The following is a 22,298-nucleotide window of genomic DNA, read 5'->3' on the forward strand; positions in this document are numbered from 1 at the left end:
CGGGGTTTGAAGCACGAGATTCTCTATCCCAAAGTGGATTTTAAGAGCTGGGAGCATCCTGAGGGATCCACGGATCGGGTCAGAGCCAGGAGGCAGAGTGTGGGTGAGCTCTTTATTGAGGAGGAAGGCTCCAGCATGGGTGGCTGCACATCCAAGGAGCTCCAAGCACAGGGAGAGGCTCCTCCGGCCGCCCCGGCAAGGCAGAGCCCTGTGTCCCCCTCCCGAGAGGGACACGGCCCCTCCGGCCGCTCCGTGCCACCGAGGAGGGGCTGCTTGTCACAGCGGCCACCGACTGTCACCCGAGTGGAGGAGGAGGAGGAGGAGAGAGGAGACCTTGGCGCTGGGAGGGGAGTGGGGGGTGCAGTGGGAGGGCTCCACTCCTCCAGGGACACGTGGGATGTCCTCGGGGATCAGGGCTTGGCCGGGATCTCTCCGATGGATCATCCGGGCAGGGGGACAGGAGGGGGAAAGGCCACCTGTGACAGGGAGGAAGATGAAGGGACACTCAGGAAGGGGACGTGTCTCCTAGTGCTGTCACCATCCCCCTCCCTCCCCAGCGTGGCAACCTGGGGACACTCAGGGTGAATCCAACCCCAGCAAGGCCTGAACCCGCTCCCTGGGATTGGGGTGTACCAGGGACCCCCCTGTGCCACCCCCAGCCCTGTCCCTGTCACCTGGAGGGCAGCGGGTGGGGAGCTCAGGCGAAGATGCTCCCGATGCTGGATGCCAGGATGATGGCGAGGATGATGCAGCACAACATGATCATGATCTTCTTCTGCTCGGGGAGACAGGGAATGTGAGGCAGGGACACTGCTGGGGAGGGGGACAGGGAATGGGCTGGGCAGGAACACAGGATAAGGATGGGGCTGGGGAGGGGGGCAAGGAATGGGGAGGGGGACAACAAGGATTGGGGCTGTGGAGTGGGGAGAAAGGACAGAGATAGGGCAAAGGACAAGGACAGGGGCTGGGGAGGGGACAGGGAAGGTGGCAGGACAGGTATGAGCTGGTTCTGTGTAGCACAGAGAGGTGACAGTGCCAGCATGCTCTGGGACAGGTGACCAAACACTGTGACTTACCCAAAAACTTGGGGCGGGGGGGGGAGTGTCTGGACAGGGCCAGGAGTTGGGGGTGTCCCCAGCCCCGTGCTTCCCCCTCGTGTCCTACAGCACCGGGAAACGGGGCCGGTCCAGCCCCAGATCCCTGGACACCGGGAGCCGAGCCAGAGCCGTGCCGGTGGCTTTGGGTGTTGCCGGTGCCAGCACGGAGAGGAGGCGCAGGGCGGGATCAGCGGGATTTTATTACAATGGGAGTTAAATACCCACGATCAACACATCCTCCCGCCCGGACATCAAAGCCGAGAGGGGATGGAGACCCCGACAGATCTGTCTGTCACAGCACGGTGACAACAAACCATGCTGGTGCCACCAAGCCCCGTGTCCTGTCCCTATTCTCGCCCTCACTCCACCGCAGGCGAGCGCCCGGCCCTCGGATTTGTGTCCTTGTCACCCTTCGCTGGGGCTGTGGCACCGGTGGCCGAGTCCCAAGGGGACGGACGGAATCGGAATCCTGTCCCTTTCCGTGGGGACATGAGGAGCAGATCCCAGGGAGCGGCAGGATGGGCGGGAAAGGCGGCGGTGCTGGAACCCGCGGCGGGAACCGGGACACGGAGGGCTGGGAGCAGCAGGTCCGGGAGGAGGGGGGAGAGGAGGGGTCCAGGATCCCGCCGGGAGGTGACATCGCTGGGATGGTCGGGAGCGTCTGGAGGAGGGAAAGGGGAGCTGGAGACGCCGGCAGGGAAGGGGATGGGGTCTGCAGCAGGAAGGAGGGAGCGGGGATGGCAGAGATGGATGTGAGGAAGACACAAAATCCAGAGCCTGGAGCAACACGGACCCCCAAGGAATGCAGACCCTCGAACAACACAGACCCTCAAGCACTGCAGACCCCAAAAAATGCAGACCCCAGAGCACCAGGGGCCCCCAGACATTGCAGACCCCCAAATACTGCAGACCCTCAAAGAACACCCTCAGCACTGCAGACCTGAGATCACCAAACCCAGCACCCCAAATCCCAAATCCTAAAGCACTGGAGCCCCCCAAGCAGGAGATGACACTGGGATCCCCTAGGGCTCTGTGTCCCAGCAGTGGGGGTCCCAACACTTACAGACCCCTGCCCCAGGAGCTATTTCATGTTCAGCCCAACCGAGAGTCCAATGATGAGGGCAACTGTCCCCAGCAAGAGCACGGCCACTGCCACCAAAATCAGCAGCTTCTGGGGGAACAGGGGCGAGTCGGGGCTGGTGACACCTGTCCTGTGGGGGGGGACATGGGGGCACCAAGGGGCTCTGGAGAGCCAGAGGTGCTGCAGAGCCCTGGGGATGGGGCAGGAGGGGCTGAGTCCTCACCAGCTCATCACACCTGAGGGTGGGAGGGGGTGCAGGGGTGGCAGTGGGACAGAGAGGGACAGAGCTGCCATGGGGTCACTGCGGGGAGGTGGGAGCCACTGGGTTCAGCTGGGGGATATGAGGGGTGGCTGAGGTGACAGGAGGTGACTGAGGGAAATAAGGGAATCTCAGGGCTGCTGGGGAGGTGCTGGGAACACTGTGAGATGTGAAGGCACAATGAGGGCCAGAGGAGAGCACTGGGGGTACCTCTGGGATGCTAGGGGCTACAGAGGGGACATTGGGGGATACAATGGGGACACTGGGAGCTATGGAGGGGACAAGGGGGCTGTTGGTCTGTCTCACCCTCCTGGCCTCACTTTGGTACTTCACAGCCTTTTTGGTGTCAGCCACGGCCCGTTCCACGAACCCGACGGACTGGTCCATGTTGTTCTCTATGCGGTCGATCATGGCTCCCTAGGGAGCACCCGGGGGACACAGAGAGAGGGGGGGACACTGAGAGCACCCCGGGGTGCTGGCACCCACCCACCTGGCGCGCCTGGCCCCGGCACCAGATCGTCTCTGTGCTCTGCTCCACATGCTGGGCTCCGCGCTATCCAGCAGCCCTCCCTGGGGGAGAAGGGACAGGGTTGGTGGGGACACGGTGACACAGCCCCACAGCACGTGGCACGCCCACACACACAGGTACTCACCCATCCCCAGGGCATGCAGCAGCTCCTCACGTGGCATGGGGGGACAGAGAGGGGCTGAGAGAGGGGACGGCACCACCACAGGGCGGGGGACGCTCCTGTGTCCCCTCTCCCGGCCACCGTGGGGTGGTGGGTGGCTCCGTGGGAACACGTGCAGTGGTAACCACCCCAGCCCATATCGCTCCATGCCTGGACCCCCTGTGTGGGTCCCTGGGCCACTCCACAGTCCCGTGCAGGTCCCTGTGACCCTACGCTCAGGTCCCTGTTTGTCCCTGGTCACCCTATGCATAGGTCCCTGCTGGTCCCCATATGTGGGTCCCTGCACATTCCTGTGACCCTCTGCCCAAATCCCTGCTCATGTCCGTGTCCCCATACACAGGTTATCCCTGTGACACCACACCCAGGTTCCTGCTTGTCCCCATGCTCAGATCACTGTTCATACTGTCCACAGGTCCCTGCTCATCTCTGTGATCCCATGTCCAGGTCCCCGCTTGTCCCTGTGTGTTCCTGTGTCCCCACAGCCAGGTCCCTGCATGAGCCCGTACCTGGTTCTCCACCAGCATGGCGATGTCCACGAACATATCGTGGAGCTCCTTGATGCTGCTCTCCAGGCGCACGATGTCCTTGTGCCGCCCCTCGATCTCGCTCAGCGCCTGCTTCGAGATCTGCGAGTCCATGATCTGCAGGGGCAGGGGAACGTCAGCGGGGGGGCCTGGCCCTGTGACACACCCCTGTGTCCCCTGGTGTCCCCCCCCATGTCAGGGCTCACCCCCGAGGTGAAGATGGAGGGGTTCCCACTCTCCAGCATCTCCTCCAGCTCCTCGTCTGTCGTGTTCTTGCCGGCTGCGGGCACGTGAAGAGGGATGAGGACGGGCCCCGCCCAGTCTGGGATAAGGGGTGGAGTCTGTATGGCCTGGCCCCACCCACTTAACTAAACTTGGTCAAATGGGAGGGGTCTGGATGAGTTGGTTCCTCCCACTTTATGAAAGGATGTGGGGTTGATGCCCCGGCCGTGCCCACCCACCCGCGGGGCTCGGTCACGCACTGATTTCCAGCTGGCGCTGGATCCGGCCCTTGCTCCGCTCCCGGAAATCCACCTGCGCCTCGTTGTACTTGGTCATGACGTCCACGAACTTGCGGGACAGGACTGAGTGCTGGGGACAGGGACAGGGATGTGAGGATGGTGATGGGGGACTTTGGGATGGGGACACCCCAGGGCATGGTGTGACCCTGGGGGACTGGACCTGCTCCTGGGAACGAGGACATGGAACACCCCAGGCATGGCATGTCCCCATGGGCCATTTTCAGAGGACAGGAACGAGGACAGAGGTGTGTCGCTGCCCAGGGGACAAGATGAGGTGCTGGGGATGGGGACAGGAAGTCAGATCAGTGACACTCTGGGTATGGCATGTTGCTGATCCCAGGATGGACAGGACAATGAGAGCCAGGGACCCTGGATATAGCATGTCCCAGGGTGACAGGACAGAGTGTTGGGGACAGGGCAGAGGGACACAAGGCCTGGGATCACAGGGGATAGAACTGGGGAGACTTGGGGACCCCTGGACATGCCACATCACCAGCCTGTGGGAGACAGGGTGGGACCTGGGGACACTGGCTGTGGACCAGAGCTCACCTGGGACTTGCGTATCCGAAGGTCGGCGGAGGATCGTGCCTCATCCTGCTCGATGTTCCTCTCCATACCTGGAGGGGGACAGACCTCAACCCATCAGGAACCTTTCCCACTGCCAGCCCCCGTGATCCCAGGGTCCCAAGGGGACAGGGACACTCACTCTTCAGCTTGTTACGGACACTGTTGGCCATTTTCTTGATCTCTGCCGTCAGCTGCTCCAGGTCATCTTTGGTCTCTGTGGGATCATGGGTGTGAGCCACCATGGGAATGTTCCCAGGGAAGGTCCCTGTGAGCAGGGGAGGCTGTGGGGACACGGTGACAGCACTCACTCTGCTCTGGGATAGGGGCCGAGAGGATGATGCTGTAGAGCTTCTTGGCTTCCTCCACGTTCTCTGAGATCTTGTCGATGTTCTGCCGGGTCTCCTCAATCTGGGCACGCCCGGGAGGATTTTGGGGGGGTAAGGAGGCAGCCCTACGCCCCCCAGCCCCACTCCCAGCCCTCCCTCACCTCCGCGAAGAACTCATCCATGAAGGCCGTGTTGTCCACGGCGATCTCCAGCTCCTCCTCGTCATCCGCATCCTGCTTCTGTTGGGACACAGCGCTCAGGGTGGACCCTCTGCCCTGCCAGAGTCCCCCAGGGGCTCCCCAGGGGTGACAGGGACAGGGGGGGAGTAGCCATGGGGATGTGGTAGCACAGGGGGGGACATCTGCAGCAGGGGACAGCCGGGGGGGGCTGAGCACAGCTCACATCTGGCCACACGTGGCTGGGAATTAAGGGATTGCTGGGCTCGGCCAGAGGGAGGGAACGGGGACAGCAATGGGATGGGGATGGGACAGGGTTTATGTCCCAGACCGTGGCCCCACGGCAGGTCTGGGGCAGCCCTGGGGGGCAGGAAGGTGGCTGGTGCCCTTCACTCTGGTGTAGTGCCCAGGCCCCCACCCATGTGCGGGAGCCCACACAAATCCAGCCCTTCCCAAAACCCAGTCTCAGCCCTGCTGCCTCCCCTCAGCCCCTCAGCTCCAACAGCACCCCGGGGCTGCTGTTGGGGTGTCCTGGAGAGGGGGACAGACCCCAGGCTGAGACCCCCCCAACCCCCTCCTCCTGCTGCTGGAGTAAAAATAAAATTAATCCCTTCGCTCTCCCCTGAGGGCTTTATCTGATGGCTCCATAATCCTGGTAAATCCCTGCCAAGCCTCCCTGCCACGGCGAGGGGCCCGGCTGCGAGTTGGGGGCCTGCTGGGACCCCACCATCCGTGGCACATGATCCTGCTGGGGAGCAGGGGGAGCCCCCCAGGAGTGGGGGGAAGTGGGGCCCCACGGCAGAGCGGGAAAAGGGAGAAGGAAGTGGCGCTGGTGCCAGGAACATGGGGAAGTGTGGGGTGCAGAATGGGGTGTGGGCACTCCAAATCCACTGCCATTCCCTGCGGGATGGACACCTCCCATAGGCCGGGTGTGGGCTGGTGTCTCCCCATCGCACCCCACGGCCTGGGGGGACAGGACTCAACTGGGAGGGTCACGTCACCCCAAAACACCCACCGTCCCCCCAAACAGCACGGGGATGCCCCCCCCCAGTCCCTCCCACCTGACACCCGCGTTGAGTGAGGCTCAGGGTCCCCCATCTGCCATGGGGTGACCCCCGTGACACCCCCACGCACAGTGGGGTGAGGTCTCGGGGCCATCCATCCCGTGGTGTCCCCGCTCACCATGGATTGGGGTCTTCCCAAGACCCCAGTCCACCGTGGACGTCACCCCCCACCCCCGTGACACCCCCGGGCACCGTGGGGTGGCATTTTGGTGACATCCACCCCGTGACGTCCCCATCCACCACAGACTTGGTTTTTGAGGCTCCCTCTCCCCGTGATGTCCCCGCCCACCACGGGCTGGGGTCTCGGGGACCCCCATCCCGGTGTCACCCTTTTCCTGAGGGGCCCCCTGGAGTTGTCCCCTGTCCCCTCCCCACGCCCGGAGTCCCTCACCGCCTTGAGCTGCTCCAGCCGGTCCTTCATGGTGCCCCCAAAGGCTGGGGGGGCGCGGGGGGGTCCCCGTCCTCGCCCAGCGCAGGGATGGGGGATGTCACCCTCGGTCCTCGCCGCTCGGCCAGGCCTCCTACATCCAGGCGAGGTGGCGGGTGGCCCTGGCCCCTGTGCCTGTCCCCAAGCCCGGGGCTGTCCCTGCGCTAATCCCCAGTGACGGGCACAAGGAAGGCGCCGAGGGGAGGGACGAGCTGGAGCCGCCCCTTCACCTGGGACACCCGGTGACACCGGAGCCGCTACAGACGGTAGCTGGGGGTGGCCCCGGGCACCCCGGGAGGTGACAGAGGTGGGGGAGGATGTGGGTTTGGAGGCGATGAGGAAGCTGATGCCCCACGGGGGTCCCACGGTGAGGACGTGTCACCCCCTGCCACGTGTGGCTGCAGCGGGAGGACGGCTGGGGACAGAGAACGCGGCTGGGGGGACACAGCTGGGGACACGGCTGTGGGTGTGGGTCACAGCTGGGTTCAGGGGGCACCACTCGGTGGGACGAGGCTGTGGATAGGGGTCACAGCTGGGGACACAGCTGGGGGCGGGACACAGCCGTGGGTTCAAGACACAGCTGGGGGGACACGGCTGGAGACGGGACATGAGCAGGCACAGGGGACAGCTTGAGGACATGGCTGCAATTAGGGGACACAAGTGAGGGTCGTGACTGGGGACAGGGGTCACGGCTGGGGGAGACACAGCTGGGGACAGAGGACACAGCTAGGGAACATGACTGTGGATGGGGCACAGCTGGGGACAGGGCTGGGCGGGCACTGCGGGAGCTATGGATGGAGTGACATCGGGCATGGATGGCACTGGGGGGCACGCGGCTGTCACAGCTGTGCGGGGTAGAAAAAGGGACGCTACCTCTTTAAGAAACACACAAGAGGGGCGTGGTCTCCGTTGGGCGTGGCCCTCGTTGGCTCCGCCCCATCGCGCGCCGGCGGGCGTGGCACGGGGAGGTTGCGGCGGATGACGTCATGCTGCTGCGCCCGCGGCGGCGCATGCGCGGCGGGGCCCGGGGCCTGGTCGGGCGGCGCGGAGCCTGCGGGCGGGGGGCGCCGGCGCCGCCATGTTCCGGTACCCGGTGAGCGGGGAGGGGCCGGGGAGGAGCCGGGGGGGGGCCAGAGCGGGCGGGGCCCCGCGGGGCCTGCGGGAGAAACGCGCCGGGACGGCACTGGGGCGGTGTAACGGGGTGGGGGGGGTTATAACGGGCTGGTGCGGGGGAGGTAAAAGGAGTTGGGGAGGGCGGTCCCTGAGGGGGTCTGAGGGGCTGGGAGGGAGCTCCAGGGTGGCAGAAGGAGTCTGGGGTCACTGGGGAACTATAACGGGCTGGGGGAGCGTATAACGGGAGGGGTGACTCTCTAGGTCTGGAGGGGTCATTGGGGAGATGTAACGGGTTGGGGGAGTCACTGCATAGGAATAACGAGTTGGGGGGATTTCCGGGGTGGATAATGGGGCTGGGGGAGGTATCGCTGGTTGAAGGCATTATTGTACAGATATAATGGGATGGGGGGTCATCAGGGAGGTACAGTGGGGCTGACCCCATCCCCGGCTGTCCCAGTCCCTGGAGGACTGCCCGCTGGACGAGGATGAAGATGCCTTCCAGGCCCTGGGGGAGGAGGATGAAGACATCGACCAGTTCAACGATGACACCTTTGGGGCCGGGGCCGTCGGTGAGACCCTGAGCGTCACCCCCAGATGTCCCTGAGCCCACAGATCCCCCTGGCTCATGTCCCTCACCCTGTGTCCCCTCGCAGATGATGACTGGCAGGAGGCCCACGAGCGGCTGGCGGAGCTGGAGGATAAGGCCGGGTCGAGCCGGGAGCCGGACGGTCCCATTGGGAACGACGGGGATGTTCTGGGTGATCCCGAGGACGCGCTGGCCGAGCGGCTCACGCGACTTGTCATCGACAGCGAGCTGGAGGACCCGGCCATCATGCAGGCCGTGCACACCAGGGACCCCCCGCAGGTGGGGATGGGCTGGGGGATCCCGGGGCATGTGAGGATGGATCTCGCTGCGCCGTCCTGACTCTCCTTGTGCTCTGCAGCAGCCTGGAGGGCTGAATTCCAGCATCTGGGACAGTTCAGCTGTGCTGCGGCGCATCCGGGGGCCGCTCCTCGCTCAGGTAGGGCAGGGGGCTCTTCCCTGGTGATCCCAAATGCCCGTGGCAACCAGCTGGGTGGGATAAACTGTTGCTGGGATAGTGGAGTGTCCCGCTTCCCTCCAGCTGCATCCGTGGCTTGTGGGGGACCCTCATAGCTGTCACCCTCTTGGTGACCCTGTCCCCACATTGGACCCTGGAGGGCTGGGATGGCAGATTTTTGCTGTTCTGGGATGCCTGGTGATGTCTGAGGGATTTCAGGGCTCCCAGCAGGATCTGGGAATGTTGATGCCTGGAGGCAGAGGATTTTTGTGTTGTTGTGGTTTCATTAAGAGTCAGGCTTTGAAGTGCTGCGTGTCCAATCCTCTCCCAACTCTCTCCTGGCTCTGCCGGGCTGGGAGGTGACCCAGAATTCCCACCCCACGCCCTGTTATCCCAAACGGGATGCTCTTGGCAGTCACAGCTTCAGGAATGCCCAACGTCACGTGGAGATCCCAGGGAAGCACAGTGGGACATGGAGAGCTGACAGTAGGAAGTGGGGACACTGACCCTCCTCCTTGTCCCAGCCTGTGACTCTCAGGGAATGGGTGTGTCCCTCCCATTCCTCCCACAGGAGATGCCACCCGTGTCCGTGCTGGATTATGCCCTTCCCCAGAGGCCTCTGCAGGCTCGGGATGAGGAGCGGGATCCATCGGAGCGGGCGCTGCCCCGGCGCTCCTCGTCCCCCATCATCGGCAGCCCCCCGGTCCGGGCCGTTCCCATCGGCACCCCCCCGAAACAGGCCGCCATCCCAAACTTCAACCAGCAGGTACCTCCTCACTTCCCAACTTCCCACGGCTCCCAGGGGTGTAAGCTGCTTCCCAGGGGAGTGACTGTGCCACTTGTCTCTTCCCAGATCCTGTGTCCCAAGCCTGTCCACATCCGAGCTACCATGCAGCAGCGTTATCCCACTCCCTATGGAGAGAGGATGTCCCCCAACCAGCTCTGCAATGTTCCGGTATCTAGCTTTCTCTCCACCTTTTTTCTGGGGATTGATGACCAGGCCCCTCCCTGTGTTCCTGTGGCTCATCCGCACCCCACAGAGCCTGGCCTTCCTGGGATTTGTCCCTTCTGCCAATTGTGATCTGTGACTGGGGTCCCTTTTCCCAACTTTTTCCCCAGAATTCCTCCCTCCTGGGCCACCCGTTCCCCCACAGTGTCCCTCCCGTTCTCACGCACCTGCAGAGAGCCCAGCTGCTTGGAGGAGCCCAGGTAAAGCTCCTTCCTGTGCTTTATCCCACTTTTCCTCCTGGCTCTGGGACTTGGCTTTCCATGGCTCTTGCCGGCCATCCCAGATCCTTTTCCCACCCGGCTGACTCCAGGTGTCCTCTCTGCCCCTCCAGGCCGGCCGAATGTCCCCCAGCCAGTTTGCCCGGGTGTCCGGGCTGGTGGGGAGCCCGCTGCCCTCCGTGAATCCCAAGCTGCTCCAGGGCAGAGTTGGGCAGATGATGTCCCCAGCCGGTGGGTTCCGTGCCTTTTTCGGGGCTCCCCCTGCCCCGCCCCCCTCGCAGCTGCCTCACCCTCCGGGCCCCGGATCCCACCTGCAGAACCTGAGGTCGGTGCTGTCCCTGTCCCAGCATCCCAGCCTCTCCCTGCATCCATCCCTGACAATTCCCGCTCTCCCCAGGCCGCAGACCCAGATGTTCCGGCCGGACACGACCCATTTGCACCCCCAGCACCGCCGGCTCCTGCACCAGCGGCAGCAGCAGAACCGGAAGTGAGTGCGGGGACAGGGACGGGGCCGCGTGGCACGGGGACGTGTCCTGCTTCTGGGGTCACCTGTCCCCCCTCTCTGTCCCTTCCTGTAGCTCCGGTGTGCTCACGGGTGCCCTTCTTCTCCTGCCAGCCAGCACCGGAGCCTCAACGGCTCCGGGGGGGACCGAGGGGGCCACCGGAGCAGCCATCAGGAGCAGATCCGTAAGGATCCCTATGCCAACCTCATGCTGCAGCGGGAAAAGGACTGGGTGTCCAAGATCCAGATGATGCAGCTGCAGAGCACTGATCCCTACCTGGATGATTATTATTATCAGGTACTTGGGAGCAGGATCTTCCCCTTGTCCATTGGGTATTGGGTGGGAATGGGGTGCAGAGAGAGATCCAGTGGATTGCTTTCTTCCTGGAATAGGAAGGCAGAGGGACAGGGTGGGATCAGCATCCTTGGGAAGAGCTGACTCCTTGGGCGAGATTTCCAGGAGTGAGATGTTGGGATACACCAATCTCTGGTCTGGGATAACAGGAGAGCAGCTCCTCTCCATCAGAAGTGTGACAGAGTCAGGATAAAACCCTTGGAATGAGACAAGGGAGATGCTAAATGGAAAACTCAAGATCTTGAGATCCTTGGGCAGGGAAAGGCTGACTTTGGTCTGACTGGGAATGGTGGTGGTGAATCCTGTGGGAATCCAAGGAGTGCAGTGGAGAAGGTGGATAGGGAGAGAGTGCTTCTGCTTTTTTCCATTTCAGGAATGGGGGATTGTCAGACAATGCTGGGAAAAGCCAGACTTGGAGCAGGTGAAGCAATGTGGTGGTTGGGAGACTGTTTGAGGGTTCCCAGGGAGAGAGGGAAATGTCTGGGATGGTCCTTGGGAGATTGAATGGAATGGAAGAGCTGTGGCTGTTGAGTCCACCTCTCATGCGGTGGCAGAGTTTTTCTGGGACCTGTGGGTAAGCTGGTCCCAGCAGAGAAGAGGAACTGGTGCAGGATGTGAGTCACCAAAGCTCTGCCATTGTGAAATGGGGTGGATGGGGTGGGGAGGCCCTGGCACAGTGCTAGTGGAGCAAGGCAGGCTAACTGGGATGTGCTGGGAAGGACTGGGAACCCCACAAGGAGAGCGGATTTGTCATTGTCCTGAGAGAGGGTTAAGGAGGAGCCTCGATCTCTCTCATCCTGAGGAATGGGAGAGGAGGATGGACTCTGCTGTGGCTTAAATGATGATGTTGAGAAGATAACGGAGCTGAGGAGAAGGAGATGGTCAATGGTTTTTTGGGAGAAGGCTCTCAACCTTTCCTCTCCCTGCCTCAGAATTACTTCCAGAAGCTGGAGAAGTTGGCAGCAGCTGAGGAAGTGCACGGTGATGGTCCCAAGAAGGAGCGCACTAAACTCATCACCCCACAGGTGGCCAAGCTGGAGCACACCTACAAGCCGGGTAAAGCCCTCCAGCAGCCCCAGGGCTCCTTTTATCCAGGGATTACAGGGGCTCATCCCTCGGCTTCCCTGTCCCTCCTTCCTGCAGTGCAGTTTGAGGGCTCGCTAGGAAAGCTCACCGTCTCCAGTGTCAACAACCCCCGGAAGATGATCGACGCCGTGGTGACGTCCCGCAGCGAGGATGATGTGAGTTCCTGGCCTTCCTCCTTTCCAACACAGCCCTGTGGCTGCTTCCCACGGCCCTGATTCCCCCTTCCCTCCCTGGCAGGAGACAAAGGAGAAGCAGGTCCGGGATAAGAGGCGACAGACCCTCGTCACCATCGAGAAGGTGAGTTTGAAGGGGATCATCCTGACCCTCAGAGGTCCATGGTGGGATAAAAAGTGGGCCAACCCAAACCATTCCATGATTTCCTGAGTGATCCATGCTTCCTGCAGACGTACAGCCTCCTCCTGGACGTGGAGGACTACGAGCGCCGCTACCTCCTGAGCCTGGAAGGGGAGCGGCCAGCCCTGATGGGAGAAAGGAAGCAGAAGATCTGTGACATGTACGACAATCTGAGGGGGAAGGCACCTGGGCAGGACAGGTGAGCGGGATTTGGGAGTTCCAACACTCTGGGACCACAGAAACCAGTTTTCCGTGGATCTGTTTGATTCTTGCAGGGAGCTGAAGTAACCTTTTTTTTTATCCATTTTACCCTCACTTTGGTTACAAAGTCACAATTTCCATCCCCTCCGACTGGCAGAGCTGATTTAGGGATGTCATTCCTGTGTAGTTTTGCTCTCCTCAGGGATGTTTTTTGAGGCATGGGTGTTTTCCATCTGGTGCTGGGGCAGATCCCGGTACGGGATAACCCTGGGATGTACTCCCAGTTGAAGGCTGACACCTTTCTCCCTCCCTCCTCAGGCCGAGCGATGACCACTTCATGCAGATCATGTGCATCCGGAAAGGAAAGCGCCTGGTGGCCCGGATCCTCCCCTTCCTGGCTCCAGAGCAAGCGGCCGACGTGCTCATGGCCACGGCCAGGAACCTGCCCTTCCTCATCAAGAAGGATGCTCAGGATGAGGTGAGGCTCCAGAGGCTGAAAGGGCTCCGTGTGTCTTCAGGATGGCAGTTCCTGGGAGGGGGCCAGAGGTTTGCGGGGGCTGTGTGGGAGAAGCTGTTTGCAATTCCAGCCAGGCACAGGGAAGTGTGTTGAGCTCCCAACTGTGTTCCTTTCTCCACAGGTGCTTCCCTGCCTCTTGAGGCCCTTTTCCCACGTCCTCTACCACCTTCCCTTGGGAACAGTCACCAGCCTTGTGCAGCAGCTCACGAACCTACCTCAGAGCGCCGCCGCTCCCACCAACCTGCACCTCACTGCTGTGCTCCAAAACAAGGTGCTCCTCATCCCCACCCCTTCCCAGCCTTGGGAATTGCCCCAGCAGCCTCTCAGCGCTGGGGTGTTCCCCTCACTCTTTAACCGAGGGTGTCTGGCTCATTAATTAATGGCCTGAGGTTGCCCCTGGCTCTGCTTCAGCCTGGCAGCATTTTCTGGGTCTGTCCCGCTGTACTTCATGCTCCAGTCCTGGAATTTGGGGTGGGAATGTTGCTCCAGTGCTCCTGGGCTGGCAGTGGTCTGTGGTCTTTTCTTCCTCCTCCTCCTGCAAAGGCAGCCAGGGATCTTCCTGCCTGTGGCAGCATTCCAGGAGGGTTAGGAAGTGTTGAGGATTGTCCGATTTTCCCAAGGAGTGCTTGGAGGGAACTGATCCCCTCTGTGTTCCCACAGTTTGGTCTGTCCCTGCTGTACCTGGTTCTGAGCCGAGGGGAGGAATTGCAGAGCTCAGACACAAACACGGAGCTGATGCAGGACAACCAATGGTGAGTCCCTGTCCCGGGCTGGCATTTTCCTGCATGGAACGTCACCACATTCCCAGCCCCGTGGGGAGAAAAAAGTAGCCTCCAGGTTTCTGGAACCCCCGTGCCTCTCACTGCTCCCTTCTCCCGTTTTTCTGGCAGGACAGAGCTGATGCTGATGGCAACCCGGGAGCTCCTGCGGATCCCTCAGGGAGCTTTGGCAAAGCCCGTGTCCATCCCCTCCAACTTGATCTCCCTCTTCTCTCGCTATGTTGACCAGCAGAAGCTGAACCTGCTGGAGACAAAATTGCAGTGAGTGCCAGCCCTCTTTTCCCATGGGAATGTGGCCCTGTTCCAACAGGGGACCTGGAGAAGGGGGAAACCGGAGGTGGGGGTGCAGCTGGAGAAGGATTGGAGTGGGGAAAAGCAGCTTGGGGAGAGGGGAGTCATTGCCTCCCTCCTTACCCCACCACTGTTGTTCCCTGGTTCCAGCTTAGTGCAGGGGATCCGGTAGATCTCCGTGGCTCCTCGCCACCACCGGAATGTTCCAGAGGAAGGATGGAAGGAAGGAAGGAAGGATGGATGGAGGGCACACGGTTCACCCCACACTTCCCCCGACACCCGGCCTGGCACATGGGGCACATCTGCCCTCCAGTCCCTGGATCAGCAGGAAGAGGGGGTTGTTTGGCTGCTCCCCCCCACCCCTCATACAAAGTGCTGCCTTTCCCTGCTGCTCCCAATTTCCCCCTGACTCCCTTTGCACCCCCAAAAACTGCTGCTTCCCCGCCAGACACACACACACACACACCACACACACACTACTGAGGATCCTGGGAAGTGGGGAGCCCCTTGCTCCACATCCTTGGCCAGGGGTTCCCCGCTCCTTCCCTGCTCCTTCTCCAGCCCTTCCCACAAGCACTGAGCTCTGCTTCCTGCCCTTCCCCACACTTCACACACCTGTTTCGCACACTCGCCTCGTCTTCCCAAAATTCGGCTCCTTCCCTCCCCCTGGGATCAGCCCCAGCATCTCCGGGGTGGGGAGGCACAGCCGGGTCTCTGTCCCCTCTGGATCGGATCCGGGTGGATTCAGCTGTGCTGCTCCTTGGGAAGGTGGTGGTGGTGGTTGGGGGATAATTTTACCTTTTTTTTTTTTTTTTTTTTTTTTTTCTTTTAAAAATAAAAAGAAAAACATGAGATTTGCACATATAGGGATTTTTCACCCCGGAATTCTTCCTGGCATTAACCAGCCCCCCTTCCGCTGCTCCCAGCTCCTTCCCTGTCTTTTTCCTCTGACAGATCAAGTGGAAAGTTCATTTATTATTTTATTTTATTTCTTTTTACCTGCTTTTTTGTTTTGGTTTTTTTTCCTTCCCCCCCCCCGCCCTTTTACTCCTTTTTTTCTTAATTTCATTTGCTTGCAGTAATTTTTTTTGTTTGGTTTTTTTCTTCCCCATCCCTTCCAGTCTTTGGTTCTGGTTAATGAGAATAAAGTTTCTAAATTTACATTTTTATAGGGTATTGTAAATAAAGATGAATTGTATACGGCTGCCAGCCTGGCCTCTCCTTCTCTGGCCCGAGCCCCGCCCTGCGCGACCCCGCAGTGTCCCGGCCTTGTCCCCGCTCTGTCCCCTCGGGGGTCTCGAACCTGCGAGCCTCGGGATTGCCTCCGTGGGCAGAGGGCAGGGGGCGTGGCTTTGCCTCAGCCAATGGTAACGCGCGTGTCGCGAGGTCCCGCCCCATAGCCAATCGCTGGCGGGCGACTCACCGCTAGGCATCAGCACGCGCGCGCGACGCTCCCCCGCCCATTGGTTCCCGACCTGATTGACAGCTGAGGTGTCCGCCGTTGACCAATCGCAACACGCGAACCGCCCCGCCGGCGCTCTGTCCGCCAATGGGACGCGGACGTGGGCGGGGCGAGTGACGGCAGCGCGGTGGGGCGGTGGCGGCGGCGGCGATGGCGGAGCTGCGTGCGGCGGGCGCGGGACCCGGCCCGGCCGCGCCCCCGGGCCCCGCGGCCCTGCCCGCGGCCCCCGGCGCGCCCCCGGCCCTGCCCTCACCGGCTGCGAGCGTCGGGGCGGCACCGGCACCGACGGCGGCGCCGGCGGCACCGACAGCGTCGGCGGGCGGCGGAGCCGGCGCGGGCGGCGGCGGGGCCGGTCCCGGCTCGGCCCGCGAGGGTTGGCTCTTCAAGTGGACCAACTACATCAAGGGATACCAGCGCCGCTGGTTCGTGCTCAGCAATGGGCTGCTCAGCTACTACCGGTACGCAGCGGGACCCGCCCCGCCGCCCCCCGGGCCCCCCGTGACCTTGGGGCCGGGCTGAGCCCCCGCGGCGGGAGGGAAGCCGGTGTGGGCCCCCCGCACCGAACTGGGGAGCGTTCGGTGCCCCGATGCCAGCTGGGAAGGAGGGCGGCTGTCACCTCCCTGTCTCCACGGTTGTCACCTCCATGTCACCGGGGATGTCACCTCCCGGTCACCGGGGCCGCTCTTGGCCGAGGGCAGGTCGTTAGCCTGCTCCCCGCTGCCCCTCTGTGCCAGCAGGAGAGGGGGGCGGTTGTCACACCCCTGTCCCCATGGTTGTCACCTCCGGGTTGTCCCCGGGATTGTCACATCCCTGTCCCCGTGGGTATTTGAGGGCAGGTGGGGGCGGGGGTCTGCAGCCCCCCTCAGCCTCCCGCAGCTCCCGGATCCCGCTGTCCCTCCCAGCGGCTCTTCCCGGTGGCCTCGTGTGTTGTCACCAGCGGGGACACCTGAGCCCTGTGGGGGTGGCCCTGTCCCTCCATTATTGATGAGGAACCGGAGCCTTTGGCAGCTGCCAGCTCCGGTTACACCACCGACAACGGGGGGGCACCGGGCTGGGGGTGATTGGGCTGGGGGTGGCCCGGCTGGATGTCACCTCTGTCACCTGCTGACGTGGAAGGGGAGTGCCAGCCTGGCGTGGCCTCTCTGGGACTTCACCCTCGTCCCAGGCACTGCCAGGATCCGGGAAGCACCGGATCCCTGAGGCTCCAGGATCCCTGTGGCCGCTCCAGGGGGCTGTGGACTTGTCCCCCCCAAAGCGACATCCCCAGGCTTGGCCCTGCTCTGGTGCCAGCAAACCTTCCCTATTAATAGCCCTGGCTGCCAGACTGAGAATGCCGAGCCCTCTGCGCAGCCCCCCGAGGGCACATCCCGGGGATCCCAGCCTTGTCTTTCCCTCACCACGGCCTTCCCATGCAGATCCAAGGCGGAGATGGGCCACACGTGCCGTGGCACCATCAACCTGGCCACAGCCAACATCACCGTGGAGGATTCCTGCAATTTCATAATCTCCAACGGCGGAGCCCAGACCTACCACCTCAAGGCCAGCTCCGAGGTGGAGCGGCAGCGCTGGGTCACCGCCCTCGAGCTCGCGAAGGCCAAGGCTGTCAAGATGCTGGAGGAGTCAGGTACAGAATTCCTGGATCCATGGCAAGGTCACGGTGCACTCAGGGTGAAATCCCAATGCCCAGCGTAGGATCAGTGTCCTCAGAGTGGGATCTCAGGCCTGCACAGACCCCGGGCCTTGTTCCCAGAGCCCCACAGGACCCAGGGCAGGATATTAGTGTTCCATAGGATCCCAGTGCCTCACAGAACTGAGGCCAGGATCCCAATGCCCAAAGAATCCCAGCCCCACAGGGCACAGGATCCCAGTGCCCCCAGGCACACTCCCAGTGACCCCAGGGCAGGATCACAGGGCAGCATCAGTGCCTTTAGGGCGGGCTTCGAGTTCCTCACAAACCCAGTGCCCCCAGGGTAGGATCCCAGTGCCCTGGGCAGCATCCCAGCATCTCCAGCAAGGTTTGGAAGGGGATGGCCATGTCCATGCACGCGTGACCCCAACAGCCCGACATGCACAGAGATGGACCATCAGTGTTTGGGAGCCCTTAGGGATTTGGGGATCCCCCTGTGCCCTTCCTTGCAGTCCCACCACCAGCTCCTGGCATGAACATGACAATCCCACACTCCCCGTCCCTTCCCACCTACAGACGACTCCGGCGACGAGTCCGTGTCGCAGACGGACAAGACGGAGCTGCAGAACACCCTGCGGATTTTATCCAGCAAGGTGGAGGACCTGAGCACCTGCAACGACCTGATCGCCAAGCACGGCACGGCCCTGCAGCGCTCCCTCAGCGAGCTCGAGGCCCTGCGGCTCCCTGCGGAGAGCACGGATAAGATCAAGCAGGTCAACGAGCGGGCCACGCTCTTCCGCATCACCTCCAACGCCATGATCAATGTGAGTCCCCATCCCGAGGATTCCACAGTGGGAAAAGCCCCCACTTCCATGCTGAGCGCTGTTTCCCCGCAGGCCTGCCGGGATTTCATGCTCCTGGCACAAACACACGGGAAGAAGTGGCAGAAGTCGCTGCAGCAGGAGCGGGATCAGCGCATTCGGCTGGAGGAGACGCTGGAGCAGCTGGCCAAGCAGCACAACCACCTGGAAAGGGCTTTCCGGGGGGCCACGGTGCTCCCTGCCGGCACGCCCGGCACTGGAGGCTCTGGAAAAGGTGGGGAGGGACAAGTGCTGTGCCCAAGTGTCTCTGAGATGCTTCCCAGGATTTTCTGAGCCAGACTTAGCTTCTGTCACTCTGCTGATCCCGAGGGATGGGTCTGTCCCAGCTCACCTGTATAGCCAGGTGATTCTGGCATCCACAACAGGGTCCAGACTGGCTCTTCTGAGCCTTATCCGACACCCCTCAGATCTGGGGTAGGGTGTGACCCCCTCACCTTGCTGATGGTGACAGAGGAGCCTTCGGCAGGAAACTGGGAATGATATCCTTTCCTCACCGGCCCTCTCCCTTTTCCCAGATCTGTGCTGCCCTGCCAAAGGTGACCTGAGTGATGAGGATGATGACAACAATGAGTTCTTTGATGCCCCGGAGATCTTCCCCATGCCTGATGTCATGGGCCACAAGTGAGTTTTGGGGGAGAGGGGGATCCCCTCGCAGCTCTGCCCTGCTCAGGAATGTTCACCCCCTTTCCCCCCTTCCCAGGAGAACTGGGAGCAACATCAGCGGCACCAGCAGTGACATCAGCCTGGATGAGCAGGTGGGATGGGGGTTTATGGCTTGGGGGTGCCCAAATTCCCATGGAAGTGTTTTGGGGGGGGGGGGGTCACAGGGATATAACAACCTTTGTCTCCCCTCTCCCTAGTACAAGCACCAGGTTGAAGACACCAAGAAAGAGAAGAGAACCCGCATTCCCTACAAACCCAACTACAGCCTCAACCTCTGGAGCATCATGAAGAACTGCATCGGGAAGGAGCTGTCCAAGATTCCCATGCCAGTGAGCACAGATGCAGCCGGCGGGTGGGTGTGGGGCACTGCAGAACCCCCTTTTTTTGACCCGTTCCCTCTTCCAGGTGAATTTCAATGAGCCGCTGTCCATGCTGCAGCGGCTGACGGAGGACCTGGAATACCACGAGCTCCTGGATCGGGCAGCGCGGTGCGAGAGCTCCCTGGAGCAGCTGTGCTACGTGGCCGCTTTCACCGTGTCCTCCTACTCCACCACCGTCTTCCGCACCAGCAAACCCTTCAACCCACTCCTGGGGGAAACCTTCGAGCTGGATCGCCTGGAGGAGAACGGATACCGCTCCCTCTGCGAGCAGGTGTGGCCAGCTCCTCTCTCCCAGCCTTTCCTTGGGCCATTGGGATGGCTGGCACTGAGCTGTCCCCAATCCCATGTCCAGGTGAGCCACCACCCGCCGGCCGCTGCCCACCACGCCGACTCCAAGAACGGCTGGACGCTGCGCCAAGAAATCAAAATCACCAGCAAATTCCGAGGGAAATACCTCTCCATCATGCCTCTGGGTGAGCCCCCCAGGAGTGCGTGGGATTTTTGGGACTGCCTGAGGCTTCAGTTGTGGTTCCCAGCACAGTCTCCTTCCCTCAGGTACCATCCACTGCGTCTTCCACTCCTCCGGCCACCACTACACGTGGAAAAAGGTGACGACCACCGTGCACAACATCATAGTGGGGAAGCTCTGGATAGACCAGGTGGGAAGTCGTGAATGGGAGCTGTATGGAAGCGTGGATCCTGGGGGATGGGGCATGGGTGGGTCTGACTGTCTTCTCCCCTCCACAGTCAGGTGAGATTGAGATCGTCAACCACAAGACAGGGGACAAGTGCATCCTCAAGTTTGTCCCTTATAGCTACTTCTCTCGGGATGTGGCAAGGAAGGTAGGGACATGGAGCCATGGGATACCCTGGGCTGCTCGTGACTGTGGTGTGTCCTAATCCAGGCTGTCCCCTCTCCCGCCAGGTGACCGGGGAGGTGATGGACCCCTCGGGAAAGGTGCATTTTGCCCTGCTGGGCACGTGGGACGAGAAGATGGATTGCTACAAGGTCCAGGTGGGAACAGGGGACAACGGAGCTGAGGCGCGGCCACGAGCCCACGAGGCCGAAGACAGCCGGGTGCTGCTGTGGAAGCGGAACCCTCTCCCGTGAGTGGGAAAAACGGGAATGAGGCAGCCCTGGGAGCTGGGCTGTGGGGCCGGCGCTGAGTCCCATTCCTTGCCATGCCTTAGGAAGTATGCAGAGAACATGTACTACTTCTCGGAGCTGGCGCTGACCCTGAACGCGCCGGAGAGCGGGACGGCCCCCACGGACAGCCGGCGGCGCCCGGACCAGCGCCTCATGGAGAACGGGAGGTGGGACGAGGCCAATGCCGAGAAGCAGCGGCTGGAGGAGAAACAACGGCTCTCTCGAAAGCGCCGCGAGGCCGAGGCCACCCGCGCCACCGAGGATGGTAAGGCGGGGCTGTCAGACAGGGATGTCGCCCCTCAGTGTCCCCCCCAGGCCCTCACCCCGCTGTGCCCCCCAGGAACACCCTACGATCCCTACAAACCGCTGTGGTTCGAGCGGAAGAAGGACCCGGTGACCCAGGAGCTGGCGCACATCTACAAGGGGGGCTACTGGGAGAGCAAGGAGAAGCAGGACTGGAGCTTGTGCCCAGATATTTTCTGAGCCCGGCGAGGAGGAGGAGGAGGAGCGGCGGGGGGGGAGGGATGAAGGCCAGGATCCCCCCGTCCATCCGTCTGTCTTAACCGTGTGTCCCCGCGCCTCGCCGTGAGTGCCGGCCGGGCTTTGCCTTAGCCCACCCAAACTGACCTTGGGGAGCAGGAGCCAACACAGCTCCCCCCCAAATCTGTGCTGGAGCAGGGGGGGTCCATTCATCCCACCCACCTCCTCGGCATCCTGGGGTGGAGAGCACGGCTGCCCCTGGGGTGGGGGGCCCTGGGGAAGGCGCAGCGGGGCGAGCCCGAGGCTGGCCTTGGTCTCCCCCCCTCCCCTTTTATTCCCGTTCCCCTTCGCCCCCAGGAGTTCGGGTGCTTTTGGAGTCTGGAGGGGGCCAGACTCCCACCCCAGCCTGTTCTATAGGTGTATATTATATATATGTAGAGAGCAATCGGGGTCCCCTTCTCCCCCACAGCCCCCAGTTTGGGGGGTCCCCACCCTCCCCGGGGTGGGCCCGCATGTCGGGACCACCCATGAGGTGCCTTCCCTGTAGGTTTAGGGCAGGGGGAGGGCCTGGGTTTTGGGGGGGTCTCTCCAGGGTGCAGTGGGACCCTGCACCCCCAGACACTACAGGGGTGGGGAGATGCACCGTGGGGGAGTCTCTGCACCCCCGAACCCAAAACTGGGGGCGTTTGATGCCTTTTTATTTTATTTTTTCTTTTTTTGGGTTGTTTTTTTTTTGTCTCCAGAAAAAAGAACTAAATTAAAATCTGTGAATGCCCCAACGCTGTGCCTGCTCTGTGGGGTAGGGGGAGGGTCCAGCCCATCCCTGCGACTGATTCGGGGGGGGGGGGGGAAATCCCCTACTCCTGTAGGGATCTTGAGTGGCAGCACCCAGACAGGGACTTGAACCCCGTTCATGGGATTCTCCAGGAGCCACCTTGTCCACTCCCCCGGTTCTGCTGCCCTGTGACAGATGGGGGGGATTGAGGGGTGTCTCCTGTGTCCCCCTGTGTTCCCCATTGGATTTGGGGTGCTGGGGACGCCCTGGGTGACTTTTTGGGAGGACCCTTGACCTCTTCCAAGGGACCTGGTCTGAGGGGGAGCATCCAAAGAGGGGAGGTCCTGAATGGCCTTGGGCCCACCTGGGGGCACTTCCATGGGGCGGGGATGTCCCAAGGGATCGTGGGGACGCCCTGCGTGTGACACAGGTCCTTCCATGCCCTGCCCTTCCCCATGGTACGTGGCCTCTGATTGGCCAGCTGGCATGAGAGGCGCGTGCTGATTGGTCAAACCCTGGCCCTCCCTCGCGCTGATTGGCCAGTTGATTAGAGCGGCTGTTCCGGGGGGGCTGGCATTTTCCCGCCCACCTTGAATTGGAGCGTGCTGATTGGTCGGCTCATCGCAGCGGGTCAGATCCAGCCAATGGGAGGGCGCGGTCTGGCCCTGAAGCCACGCCCTCCGACAG

At 62.0% G+C, this 22,298-nt stretch overlaps 3 protein-coding genes across 14 annotated transcripts; 2 read left to right on the forward strand and 1 right to left on the reverse strand.

The window, feature by feature from the left end:
- Positions 1–98: 98 nt before the first annotated feature.
- Positions 99–7,817, reverse strand: STX3 (syntaxin 3). 6 transcript variants are annotated; one of them, XM_086895656.1, is made up of 11 exons: positions 6,696–7,817; positions 5,226–5,303; positions 5,047–5,146; positions 4,878–4,952; positions 4,721–4,788; positions 4,133–4,241; positions 3,857–3,930; positions 3,633–3,767; positions 2,744–2,854; positions 675–775; positions 99–476 (listed from the first exon to the last, which is right to left on the reverse strand). In XM_086895656.1, exons 1-10 carry the CDS (start codon positions 6,723–6,725, stop codon positions 698–700), a joined length of 858 nt encoding a protein of 285 aa, XP_086751782.1. In that variant the 5' UTR covers positions 6,726–7,817; the 3' UTR covers positions 99–476; positions 675–697. The 6 variants fall into 6 exon arrangements, 3 of the variants coding, with proteins under 3 accessions (XP_086751782.1, XP_086751781.1, XP_086751780.1); XR_015288685.1 differs by lacking the exons at positions 99–476; positions 675–775 and adding exons at positions 1,279–1,758; positions 2,161–2,268 and having other exon boundaries at positions 2,744–3,007; positions 3,091–3,767; XM_086895655.1 differs by lacking the exons at positions 99–476; positions 675–775 and adding exons at positions 1,279–1,758; positions 2,161–2,268.
- PATL1 (PAT1 homolog 1, processing body mRNA decay factor) lies at positions 7,722–15,400 on the forward strand. 5 transcript variants are annotated; one of them, XM_086895650.1, is made up of 20 exons: positions 7,722–7,824; positions 8,302–8,413; positions 8,498–8,709; positions 8,789–8,866; positions 9,456–9,650; positions 9,738–9,839; positions 10,004–10,093; positions 10,225–10,436; positions 10,509–10,598; positions 10,728–10,911; positions 11,342–11,389; positions 11,901–12,024; positions 12,112–12,209; positions 12,292–12,351; positions 12,459–12,607; positions 12,928–13,087; positions 13,248–13,397; positions 13,787–13,878; positions 14,017–14,166; positions 14,347–15,400. In XM_086895650.1, the coding sequence occupies exons 1-20, from the start codon at positions 7,810–7,812 to the stop codon at positions 14,366–14,368; spliced, it is 2,343 nt and encodes a 780-aa protein (XP_086751776.1). In that variant the 5' UTR covers positions 7,722–7,809; the 3' UTR covers positions 14,369–15,400. The 5 variants fall into 5 exon arrangements, with proteins under 5 accessions (XP_086751776.1, XP_086751777.1, XP_086751778.1 ...); XM_086895651.1 differs by having other exon boundaries at positions 8,792–8,866; XM_086895652.1 differs by lacking the exon at positions 11,342–11,389.
- Positions 15,401–15,759: 359 nt separating this feature from the next.
- On the forward strand, positions 15,760–21,615 carry OSBP (oxysterol binding protein). 3 transcript variants are annotated; one of them, XM_086892860.1, is made up of 15 exons: positions 15,760–15,821; positions 15,987–16,116; positions 17,074–17,282; positions 17,862–18,109; positions 18,182–18,380; positions 18,682–18,787; positions 18,867–18,921; positions 19,027–19,158; positions 19,235–19,480; positions 19,562–19,682; positions 19,765–19,868; positions 19,957–20,052; positions 20,135–20,316; positions 20,401–20,621; positions 20,697–21,615. In XM_086892860.1, exons 1-15 carry the CDS (start codon positions 15,809–15,811, stop codon positions 20,837–20,839), a joined length of 2,205 nt encoding a protein of 734 aa, XP_086748986.1. In that variant the 5' UTR covers positions 15,760–15,808; the 3' UTR covers positions 20,840–21,615. The 3 variants fall into 3 exon arrangements, with proteins under 3 accessions (XP_086748986.1, XP_086748985.1, XP_086748984.1); XM_086892859.1 differs by having other exon boundaries at positions 15,809–16,116; XM_086892858.1 differs by having other exon boundaries at positions 15,809–16,116; positions 20,401–21,028.
- The last annotated feature ends 683 nt before the right edge of the window (positions 21,616–22,298 follow it).

This window comes from Cyanistes caeruleus, chromosome 6 (assembly GCF_971803275.1).
Source record: "Cyanistes caeruleus chromosome 6, bCyaCae1.hap1.1, whole genome shotgun sequence".
In the NCBI taxonomy this organism is placed as follows: Eukaryota; Metazoa; Chordata; class Aves; order Passeriformes; family Paridae; genus Cyanistes; species Cyanistes caeruleus.